General features: G+C 44.8%; 1 protein-coding gene across 6 annotated transcripts in view; it reads left to right on the top strand.

Moving 5' to 3' along the window:
• sema5ba (sema domain, seven thrombospondin repeats (type 1 and type 1-like), transmembrane domain (TM) and short cytoplasmic domain, (semaphorin) 5Ba) overlaps positions 1–12,339 on the top strand; it is a 147,002-nt gene extending 134,663 nt beyond the window's left edge. For 4 of the 6 annotated variants that reach the window (XM_084123154.1, XM_084123152.1, XM_084123153.1 and 1 more), the window contains 3 exons: positions 429–473; positions 1,296–1,501; positions 9,521–12,339. In XM_084123154.1, the coding sequence (XP_083979280.1) occupies positions 429–473; positions 1,296–1,501; positions 9,521–9,688 (419 nt within the window). In that variant the 3' untranslated portion in view covers positions 9,689–12,339. Of the gene's footprint in view, positions 1–428; positions 474–1,295; positions 1,502–3,592; positions 3,684–9,520 lie in introns of all 6 variants that reach the window. The other 2 variants (XR_014607568.1, XM_084123155.1) reach the window with 2 other exon arrangements.

The raw sequence follows: 12,339 nt of genomic DNA, 5'->3' as shown, positions 1-12,339 counted from the left end.
ACTTCATGTCTAAAGTAAAATTTACATACAAGCATACAGTATGTATGTAAAAAAGCCTTTAACATTGAGTGGAACAACACTGACCCTTTTCCTGTAAAAAGCTGTGTGTTTGGCAGACACTTTTATCTAAAGCGTAAATTCATGCATTCCCTGGGAATTGAGCCCATGACATTGGCATTGCTAGCGCCATGCTCTACTGCTTGAGCTACAGGAATTTCGATTCTGAAGCAAAACTAGTTGACAGCTACTGCTTTAGATGGATGTCTATGACCGTTCCGATGCATCTCGAACCACGATCGTTGTGTTTTGAAGATGCTGTTTCAAGTTGAAATATATGCAACATCAGTTCAAGATGCTCAGAAAGAGCTCACGGCCATTGCTCATCCTGTGTGAAGAGTCCCTAACTATATATCTCCTTCTTTTCACAGCGATTCTCCCGGCATCTAGCTATGAGAAGGACCAGCAGTGTGGAGGTAAGTGCTTCGACAGATGTGTTTGTATTGTGTTCACCGCATGTTAGAATGTGCTTGTGCATGCACTCTCCTGAATGCTCAAAGACATGTAGCAGTGTGCTGCTTGTGTGTCATGTTTCACGTCAGCTCCTTTTCATCCAGAACTCAGGAAGAAATGGAATCGATAACCAGGTTTAAGTGAGTGAACTTCATTCACATTGCTGATCTTTTTTTTTTCATGTGTCGTGCTCCCAGGCAGAGGTGCGCTGCCTTTCCAGTGCATGCACTAGATGAAAATTACATGAGGGGGCACAACGGTGCCTTTTAGGTTGTGAATCCAGGCCACGTTGGGCAGTGGATGCCTTCAGAGATGGCGCCGCAGTGCCAGTTTGGTGTTTCTCCAGGTGGCAGCACATATTACCCATCAATGTCCAGCAGTGGCATTCTCCTGAGTGATCGTTATCCAATTAGAGCAGTTCATGACGGGGGTTTGGCGTTCACTCTCCTCAATCACATTTTGCACTCATTACGGGTCAGACCGGCAGGATGCCTGGTCCATCACATCGACCGGCTAATCACAGCACTGTCCCTTGGTACTGCGTCATTCAGCCAGATGCTCTCAAGCACCTGCCCATCACTGTTTGATGGATACAGACATGTTGTGTTAATGATGAGAGATGTAATGGTGCTGCATCACAAAGTTTCCACTGACAAGGATGACTATATTGTCTCATTATAAAAAAAAAGCATATTTAGTCAAAGGTCTGGATGAGAGTGATATCACTTTACAGTTATTTGCAGACAAATGGTTGCTGTAATATTTGCCTTCTCTTGTTTTCCCAGGGTTCACTCTGCTTCACCTGATAGCTACGGGTGTGTCGTGCTTCCTGGGTGCCGGTCTGTTGTCCTTCCTGGTGTATGTGTACTGCCAGCGGTTCCACAAGCCCTCGCAGGAGTCTGCCGTCATCCACCCCACCACTCCCAACCACCTCAACTACAAGGGCAACACCACACCAAAGAATGAGAAATACACACCCATGGAGTTCAAGGTCAGTGCTGACACCCTGGTCACACTTTTCTTTTCGTTACACTGTTTTATGCCATGAAAAGTGTCAGTAGGACCATTGTTTTTGTTGTTGTGTATCATGTTGCTACACTTAATCTTACCCATATTAGATGTACACCCCTGGGCAAAAAAAACAAAAGGGCCAACCCCAAAATGGCTAAACGCTAAGCTTTTAATAGTCTAAACCACACATTTTTGGTCAGGAAATTAGCTACATTTAAGCAAATGCACTACTTAAAAAGTAATTGCTGTCTCAGAAAAACATCAAATAGAGAAGGACGTTTTTGGCAGAATATGTGGAGTGATGAATCACAATGAAACAAATTGCATGGTGATGCTCCAGAGCGGTGTCTTCAAAAATCTGGACAGAAATATAATAATAAATGCATGTCTACCACAGTGAAGCATGAAGGAGGAGGTGTCATTGTGTGGGGAGCCTCTTTAGCTGCTGGTATTGGTGAGCTGCTTCACTGTGAAAAGTCATTTAATGCTTTGGAGTACAGGAGAATATTGCAGAATGGCTTGCTTCCCACAAATGAAAAGTTGTTATTTAAATAGAAATGATCAGATCTTATTTTTCAACAAGACAAATCCTACCCAAATTGAAAAGACAACCAAGAACAAGTCCATCAGGCTCATGTTTTGGCCTGGTTAGAGTCCAGATTTTAACCCTATATTGAATATTTGGTCTCACATTAAACTCAAAATGAACTGGGAGACATTTTTCAACTACTCATGAACTGTTTAAAGCCATTAACATTGGGTGGAACAGCACTGACCCTTTTCCTGTAAAAAGCTGTCTGCAAGTTGGGGAAGGCTATTCTGTGCTAAGTTACTTTATCTACAGCATTATACAGTATTTCCTGACAAGTGATTGATTTGTAATTGAATTGGTTAAAGGGATAGTTCACTTGAAATTAAATTTCGGTATGTTTTAGCTTACCTCAAGGGCATCCAAGATGTAGGTGTCTTTTTTTCCGCAGTAGTTTCAATTTTGATATTTTTAGGTCAAACCGTTCTTGTCTGTCATATAATGCAGGTCTATGGTCACTATCTCAAAGAGCACGCACAGTGAAGTCCAAATTAAACAATTCCCCATCGTAAGTACACATTGATGGCCTAAGACACGAAACGAGTGGTTTGTGTGAGAAAACGAACAGTATTTATATCGTTTTTACCTCTACACAACCACGTCCAAGTGATCTGAGGGCGCGCGCGCATCCTGGTGTGTGAGGTGTGCGCGCGTTCTGGCTTAGTCTGCGCAAGCGCCTGAAAGCGCCGGACGTGATCTCGGATGTGTACAAGAGGTAAAAACGATATAAATACTGTTCGTTTTCTCACACAAACCGCTCGTTTCGTGTCTTAGGCCATCAATGTGTACTTACGATGGGGAATTGTTTAATTTGGACGATGGGGAATTGCTTTAATTTGGACTCTGTACATGCTCTTTAAGACAGTGACCATAGACCTTCATTATATGACTGACAGACAAGAACGGTTTGACCTAAAAATATCAAAATTGAAACTACTGCGGAAAAAAAGACACCTACATCTTGGATGCCCTTGAGGTAAGCTAAAACATACCAAAATTTAATTTCAAAGTGAACTATCCCTTTAAGAACCATTAAAAGAACACTAAATATTTAGCAATTTTTGCCATTTTTTTTGCCCAGGAGCAGTCCATGGCCCGTATCACAAGGAATTACCTCTGGTTCTATTGAGTGATGATTACATTATGTGGGAATGTTTTGCATGAAGCAGGGAGACTTTCTGATTTGTCAGGGATGTGTTTTGATTGCATTAGCTATAACGAGGTGTAACATCCTTGCAAAGTCACATATTGCAGTTATCAGCGGCTATTTGCTACAGTCATGCATATTTTTATTCACAATGTGCAAGACTTTCAGTAAGATGTGCAATGAATTATGGTGGCTTACAATGTAGTTGCTAAAAGTAGGATTGGGGGGGGGGGGGGGGATTAGTACTTCTTGTCGGTATTGGCCTGATGTGTCCCAAATGCACTCTGCGGTCCATGAAAATAACTAATAGTTGTTGTTGTTGTTGTTTTACTTAGACTTAGATCCGCCTGCGCCGTGCGGCGCATTGGGCGCTAAGCAATCTCCAGCGGGCTCGATCAGTCGCAACTGTTTCGGCTTCGTCCCATGGTAGGTCAACGGCGCGTAAGTCTTCGATGAATGTACGCCGCCATGTTTTCTCCGTTGTCCTTGCTTCAGTTCTTCGGTCTGTATATTTCCTTTTTGCTGACATGGTTACGGTATGAGACGAAAACATCGTTGTTGGAAGACGTTTGGTGATGCTTGTCTACGATTTCCAGGTCTCACTTGTGTAGGGATGCCGATTGAATTTAGAAATTGGATTTTTGTCCCTAGGACAATTGCATTATACATCCAGATTGGCCATAGTTGCCGCATAACCGTCGTGGCCTTCCCAAGTCGACTCGCGACATCTTGGTCTGAGCCGCCGTCCGCCGTCACAACGCTGCCGAGATAAGTAAACTGATCAACTTCGTCCAGAGGCTGTTGGTCAATTTGTACTGGAATATGTGCACAGACGTAGCCTATACAAAGGATCTTGCTCTTGGACGTGTATATCCGGAGTCTGGCTTTTTCCGTTTCGCTTCCTATTGCAGCCGTTAGCTCGCAGAGTGCTGATTGAATAGATCCGAGGAATGCGATATCATCCGCAAAATCTAAATCCGCAAGTCGTCCTCTGTCTTCTCGCTGTAGGCCGTAGTCGCCATGGGTGAAGGTACGTCCCATGACGAAGTCCATAACGAGAAGGAAGAGGAATGGCGACAACATGTAGCCCTGCCTCACTCCTGTGTCAGTATGGAAGAATTCAGAGACGCCTTGGTCGGTGCGGATGCAGCAGCTCGATTCATGATAAATGTTGCGGAAGAGGTCAATGAAACGAAACCGGGATGCTGTTGTTTTAACAAATGACTAAAAGAGAAAAAGATGAAGCTAAAATAATTGCAGCCTTTGCCAAATCGCGTGCGGTTTCATTGCAATTAATTGTGCAGCCCTAGCAAGGACGCATGAATTTGATCAAAATTGACAGTACAGACATTTATAATGTTGCAAAAGATTTCCTTTTCATGATGTTCTTATGAACTTTCTATTCATCAAAGAATCGTAGAAAACATGTTCAGTATCACGGTTTCCACAAAAATATTAAGCAGCACAACTAGTTTCAACAGTGATAATAATAAGAAATGTTTTTTTTATCACCAAATCAGCATATTAGAATGATATTTGAGGGATCATGAAGATTAAAAATTCTCCTTTTGCCATTTTTGCCACAGTGATAATATTTCAAAATACTATATTTTACTGCGCCTTCGGGTCGGGGATAGGTCTCTCACTGTCGTTTGTGCCTACGGGCCGAACGGCAGTGCAGAGTACCCGGCCTTCTTGGAGTCTCTGGGAGGGGTGCTGGAAAGTGCTCCGACTGGGGACTCCGTCGTTCTACTGGGGGACTTCAACGCCCACGTGGGCAGCGACAGTGACACCTGGAGGGGCGTGATTGGGAGGAACGGCCCCCCTGATCTGAACCCGAGTGGTGTTCTGTTATTGGACTTCTGTGCTAGTTACAGCTTGTCCATAACGAACACCATGTTCAAGCATAAGGGTGTCCATCAGTGCACATGGCACCAGGACACCCTAGGCCGGAGGTCGATGATCGACTTTGTGGTCGTTTCATCTGACCTCCGGCCGTATGTCTTGGACACTCGGGTGAAGAGAGGGGCGGAGCTGTCAACTGATCACCACCTGGTGGTGAGTTGGATCCGATGGCGGGGGAGGAAGCTGGACAGACTCGGCAGACCCAAACGTACTGTGAGGGTCTGTTGGGAACGTTTGGCCGAATCTCCTGTCAGAGAGATCTTCAACTCCCACCTCCGGCAGAGCTTCGACCAGATCGGGTCCAACCAGGTGGTTGTGGAGGCAAAAACTCGGGCCTGAGAGGAGTTCGGTGAGGCCATGGAGAAGGACTATCGGTCGGCCTCGAAGAGATTCTGGCAAACCGTCCGGTGCCTCAGGAGGGGGAAGCAGTGCCCCACCAACGCTGTTTACAGTGGAGGTGGGCAGCTGTTGACTTCGACTGGGGATATCACCGGACGGTGGAAGGAATACTTTGAGGATCTCCTCAATCCCGCCGTCACGTCTTCCATTGAGGAAGCAGAGGCTGAGGGCTCGGAGGCGGACTCGTCCATCACCCAAGCTGAAGTCACCGAGGTAGTCAAGAAACTCCTCGGTGGCAAGGCACCGGGGGTGGATGAGATCCGCCCTGAGTACCTCAAGTCTCTGGATGTTGTGGGGCTGTCTTGGCTGACACGCCTCTGCATCATCGCGTGACGGTCGGGGACAGTGCCTTTGGACTGGCAGACCGGGGTGGTGGTCCCTCTTTTCAAGAAGGGGGACCGGAGGGTGTGCTCCAACTATAGGGGGATCACACTTCTCAGCCTCCCTGGGAAAGTCTATGCCAGGGTACTGGAGAGGAGAATCCGGCCGATAGTAGAACCTCGGATTCAGGAGGAACAGTGTGGTTTTCGTCCCGGTCGTGGAACACTGGACCAACTCTATACCCTCTACAGGGTGCTGGAGGGCTCATGGGAGTTTGCCCAACCAGTCCACATGTGCTTTGTGGATTTGGAGAAGGCATTCGACTGTGTCCCTCGCGGCATCTTGTGGAGGGTGCTCTGGGAGTATGGGGTCCGGGGCCCTTTGCTAAGGGCTATCCGGTCCCTGTACGACCGGAGCAGGAGCTTGGTTCGTATTGCCAGCAGTAAGTCAGACTTGTTCCCGGTGCGTGTTGGACTCCGGCAGGGCTGCCCTTTGTCGCCGGTTCTGTTCATAATTTTTATGGACAGAATTTCTAGGCGCAGCCAGGGGCCGGAGGGGGTCAGGTTTGGGGACCACACGATTTCATCTCTGCTCTTTGCGGATGATGTTGTCGTGTTGGCCTCATCAAACCAGGACCTCCAGCATGCGCTGGGACGGTTTGCAGCCGAGTGTGAAGCGGCTGGGATGAGAATCAGCACCTCCAAATCTGAGGCCATGGTTCTCAGTCGGAAAAGGGTGGTTTGCCCGCTTCAGGTTGGTGGAGAGCTCCTGCCTCAAGTGGAGGAGTTCAAGTATCTTGGGGTCTTGTTCACGAGTGAGGGAAGGATGGAACGGGAGATTGACAGGCGGATCGGTGCAGCTTCTGCAGAAATGCGGTCCCTGTACCAGTCTGTCGTGGTGAAGAAGGTCAATCGATTTACCGGTCAATCTACGTTCCTACTCTCACCTATGGTCATGAGCTGTGGGTCATGACCGAAAGGACAAGATCCCGGATACAAGCGGCCGAAATGAGCTTTCTCCGCAGGGTGGCTGGGCGAACCCTTAGAGATAGGGTGAGAAGCTCGGTCACTCGGGAGGAGCTCAGAGTAGAGCCGCTGCTCCTCCACATCGAGAGGGGTCAGTTGAGGTGGCTCGGGCATCTTTTCCGGATGCCTCCTGGACGCCTTCCCGGGAAGGCCCGAAATGAGCTTTCTCCGCAGGGTGGCTGGGCGAACCCTTAGAGATAGGGTGAGAAGCTCGGTCACTCGGGAGGAGCTCAGAGTAGAGCCGCTGCTCCTCCACATCGAGAGGGGTCAGTTGAGGTGGCTCGGGCATCTTTTCCGGATGCCTCCTGGACGCCTTCCCGGGAAGGCATTCCGGGCATGTCCAACCGGGAGGAGACCCCGGGGAAGACCTAGGACACGCTGGAGAGACTATGTCTCCCGGCTGGCCTGGGAACGCCTCGGTGTCCCCCCGGAAGAGCTGGAGGAAGTGTCTAGGGAGAGGGAAGTCTGGGCATCCCTGCTTAGACTGCTGCCCCCGCGACCCGGCCCCGGATAAGCGGTAGAAGATGGATGGATGGATATTTTACTATATTTTTGATCAAATAATTTCAACCTGGGTGAGCATAAGAAACTTACTGATCCCAAACTTTTGCATGGTAGTGTATATATTCATATGGTGTCAATCTGCAGCCTTTTATTGTCTTTTCTGTTCCAAATTTTGGTGGATTTAAACTAAAATTTAGCTCAGAGTACTGCACTCCCATTGATACTGTAGCTAAATGCATAATCAAATTAAATAATAATAATTATTAATGGACACTCAAAAGGCAGGGATATGTAGAACTTTGAGAATAACGGTCAAAGTAGATCTGTGCAGATTCTGAAGATGTGAGCCTGAAGATAAGTTTCTAATGTAGACAGCATGGAATATATGGCCTGACAATTCCACATAAATCTCAGTGGATTTTGACAGATCGCATGTCCTGTTCATATTGTTATTTATTTTGGCTTCAGCTACTTAAAAGAGTGTTTAACAGCTCCGTTCTACAAATTTAACTATATTTAAATCTATAGGCCGCTCAGTGTTTTGATAGCACCAGAGAGACAGCGTTTTCATGGGAATGCGCCTACAAATGCCTTTTATATAGTGTTTGCATCAAAGTATTTTCACATCAAAACATGACATATTTCACCTTTACGTTTTCCCACAGATGAGCTAGCAGAAAAAGTTGTGAGCAGTCAAAAAACCAAACTCAGTCGGAGAGCACACTCGTTTATTTTGTCCAAAATGAGCATCACTAGATAACTGATAGTTTGGAGATTACAGCTGGTTTCCCCCTCCCCACGGCCGCTTGTTTAGCCGTCTCTTCTGGCTCCTGGCACACACTCCGTCTTTATTAATGGGCTCCATTAGGCTGTTTAAGCAGCAGCCGCTCAGTGGACTCCCACAGCTGGTTGTGACTGATCGTCGAGCTCATCCAATTAGTTTGGCTCGGCTCGCTCTCCTTCCACCTCGTGTCCTTGCTGTGACACCTGTGCGAGCCTTTTGCCACTTTTTCCATCGATCTTCTGCATGACCAGTACTCGCTTGAAACTCATTATGAGACTTGGGCAATACGAGTGGATCGGGAAAGAAGCGCCTGCTGCAAAAGATCGTCACTCAGGCCTCTGTCTATGCCTTCCCAGGCCACGTCGGTGCACAGATGGCTGTGTGATATTAACCGTGTGACACGGACTCCCTCTGATTGATGGGTGTTTGAATAAGCATCCGTTGAAAGCCACGTTGTAAATCAGGATGAATATTCTGATTTCGCACAGGGAGCTGTTTGTCGAAAGTCTGCAGAAGATACCACACTCAGGAAGATGTAATTTGGTTTTATAATAGTAGACAAACATTCACTTGTTGTCACTCATTGAGTCTTGGATAAAACAGCAATGCCATCTATCTTGTTCAGACTAAAAATGATCTTAGTCCATTTGTAGAGCTATTGTTTGCCAGGTATTGAAAAGTATAATTGTTGCACAGCAGTTCTCGGCTACGGTGAGTCACTCAAATCAATCTTGTATGTTTTATAGCTTCACTCCCCCAGTTACTGAGCTGCAGGTTTTTTGGAGCTAGACAAATGATATTTCTCGAGACTCAAGAGCACTACACTTCATACACACATGCTACTTTCATCCATGACCCATAAGTTCACCACTTTTGAATTGTACAGCTTATCTTCTATGGGCTCCATTCAGTGGTGCGTTACATATTTAAAGGTGCAGTTTGTAATTTCTGCTCCACTAGTGACACCAAACCGAATTGCAAAAAAAAGAACCAGATTTCTCAGATTTCAGATTTCTTTTCTACAGTGTTCTGGATTTTGTGTCCTGAGTGCACGCTAATAACTTTTAGCATGTTGCTGTCCGTTCTCTGTGTTGTTCAATAGCCCCCACTTGAAGGTCTATGGTATATTCTGGTCCACAGGTGTAGTTCATTGCAAGCCTACATGATCTACTGTTCAAACTCATGCCATTGGTTGAGCTAATATTGCTTTTTTGGGCTGCTCAAACACAATAGTGGTACAGATATTACAACCCCATGTTTCATCTCAGAGATTGATTTGCCTCTCAGCTCATGTAACCCTCCTTTATATATTTTTTTCTCTACAGACTTTGAATAAGAACAATTTGTTGCCGGATGAGAGGACCAACTACTTCCCTACTCCACTTCAGCAGACAAATGTGTACACCACCACCTACTACCCCACAGCGCTGGGCAAATATGACTACCGCCCAGACTCCTCACCCTCTCCCTGCAGAACCTATAACCACAGCTGAGACATGTTTGCCCATCCATAGCTTTATCGCCATGGTGACAAGGCTGCTCACCTCCCTTTTCCCACCCAGACACTCTACACCCAATGTGGTGCTTGTTCCAACATTCCAGCTGACCCCCCCCCCCCCCCCCCCCCCCACCCCCCAAACTCTCTCCCCTGAAGACTGTGTCTCCTAATTCATGCCTTGTGGTGTCCAATGGGGGAAAAATCCAGTGACTCAAACAGCACTTTTTAAAGATTGTGTAGCTACACTGACTTTGATAAACTGATGTCTTGATTGATCTCTGCAGAACTCCCGTTACTGGAAGGAGATTTTGCTGAAGCTGAAGGTGGGAAGAGAAAATTGTGCTGGCATCCCGTACAACTCCAGTAATATTCATTACGGGAATGCAATCTGCCGCACTGTGGCAGTTCTTTTTAAAACTACATAAGAGAAGAATAGCCGGACACCAGACAAAAGAGAGCAATCAATGGTGACATTATCAGGTTTGGTTAGAACGGTGGTATTGTTACCTTTGGATGCAAATGTAAGGACTTCCCACTGACTTCCGACCTTTGAGAGGCAAATCTCTAACAAAAGAGGACGAGTCGCAGGATCAATGCATCTCTTGGGTGGACTGTTCGGATATGAGTTCGCAACCAAGCTGCAAGTAAAAGAACTGCTTATAATAGGATGCTATTCAGAACTCTTATCAGAAACGGACTATAGATTCTCAGCACGGTAAAAGCATAAGGACAGAAGAATGCCTTATTCTTCCCCTAAAAAAGTTGAAACACCCTTTTTACTTGCGAATGCATGGGAATTGAGGAATATTGCACCAACATGGAATATGCTTAGGTCTGAAGCAAACATGTTCTACTCTGTTACTGTAAGTTCCGGTGGTCATATTAAATATGACTGGGTTGAAACTGAGACGGACTATATTTTATTATGAAAAAAATGTAGGAAATACTGATAGCTTGGCACTTGTTTTCTACGGTTATTTTAAAGAGGGAACTATTCAGCAGTTGTAGGATAGACGGACAATAGAGTTTATTTAAGAGACGAGTTCAAAAATTGATGGAGCTATACTGAACATTTCATATATTATTTTTTATTATTGTTTCCAGATGGTGTATTCCTAACCATCATCACATTCATCAGAGAAATGAGCGAAGGCGTACATCGGTATATGAGCATCACATATTCATAAAATTGCCCAGAGTCAACTCTCACAGAAATGATCAATGGATCACTGTTTCTGTCACATCATGCAATATCTGAAAATATAATCTGTGTGCAGCAATATGTGCCCAACTCAGATCTTGTTTTGCTCATGTGTTGACATGCTTCCCAGCGGCATCACGCCCACATTCCAGGTGCAACTCTTCAGTTATCGATAAAAGTGTTTCAGGAATGGCAACTCTCACCAGGATGTAGTATTTATGGTATGCTTGGTTTCTAAAGGGCATTGAAAACTAAACTAAGCTATTTTATCAAGCTCATTTAATGAATGCGAAGCCAACCATGCTTTCAGCTAAGCATGAGTACATGGGTTGTAACTAGGTAATGTCCCACCACAAAAAAAGTAACGCCACGCAAAGGTTAGTATAATGTACATGTATATTGTAAAGCTAACACTGTTTTTTAAACGCCTTATAGTTGTAAAATAATACGTGCCCCAGCGGTGTAAATATACCAACCATAGGGATTGTGTGGGGATGGAGCCTGTCATGTCCAGAGTTTAACTGCAGTAGAGAGACCCATCTTGTTGACCAACCCTGATCGATAACATCAAAGATGATACACTACAGTCCCTACAAAACTATTAGAGAATGTAGTTATTTTTTATTAATTTTGGCATAATTCATATGAATAGATGATTTTGATTTTTGGTTCACAAATGTTACTTCAATTAAGGCACTTAAATATCATACTCATTCAAATACATTTGCCTTTAATTGTTCTGACGCTGTTGGATCCTGTTCAGAGTATTTAATGCAGAGGTTTTTTTTTGCTTCATACTCATTGAATTTTTATCTGATTTTTGTTGCTCACACACCGAGACTTTACAGATACATTTTCTACAGAGGGTCCAAAAATCCCAGACCATTACTCAAATTGTTCCTATTTTGCATTTAAGTAATTATAATTGCAAATAATATTATTAGTATAATTTGAATGAGAAGTTGAATTAAAAAAAAAAAAAAATTCTATATATTCTTATTCAGTCTAAAAACATTATTTTACCTGAAGTAAATCACAAATTTAAAATGTCTTTCAAAGGCTTTTTGACTCCACTGTATGCATGAAATTAATCAAGAATAGGCAAGACTCTAAGCTCATATTTAAGTTAAAAGGTCAAACTAAATCCCCACATTCGCTCCCATGTGCCTGCCCAGATAATATATGTTGGTCAAATGCGGCTGCTCTGTGTAAGTCGGGTCTTGAAAGGAGTATCTCCGCTATGGAACACGCATAAAGCCAGACGACGCAATGAGGCGCTCCATCCCTGCAAGGCTTGGTGCCCTTCTATGCAACTGACCTGGTGGTTAGATATGCGATGTAGACTGTAATCACTGCCTTTTAGACACTGTGAATTTTTGGTACTCTATATTTTTGTATATTGTACATTGTAAAAGATAATAAACCTTGATGCCAACCCGGTCTAA

This window comes from Abramis brama (assembly GCF_963993115.1).
Source record: "Abramis brama genome assembly, chromosome: 8".
Taxonomy (NCBI): domain Eukaryota; kingdom Metazoa; phylum Chordata; class Actinopteri; order Cypriniformes; family Leuciscidae; genus Abramis; species Abramis brama.
Note: the sequence above shows the minus strand (reverse complement) of the source record. Positions and strands in the feature narration are given on the sequence as shown.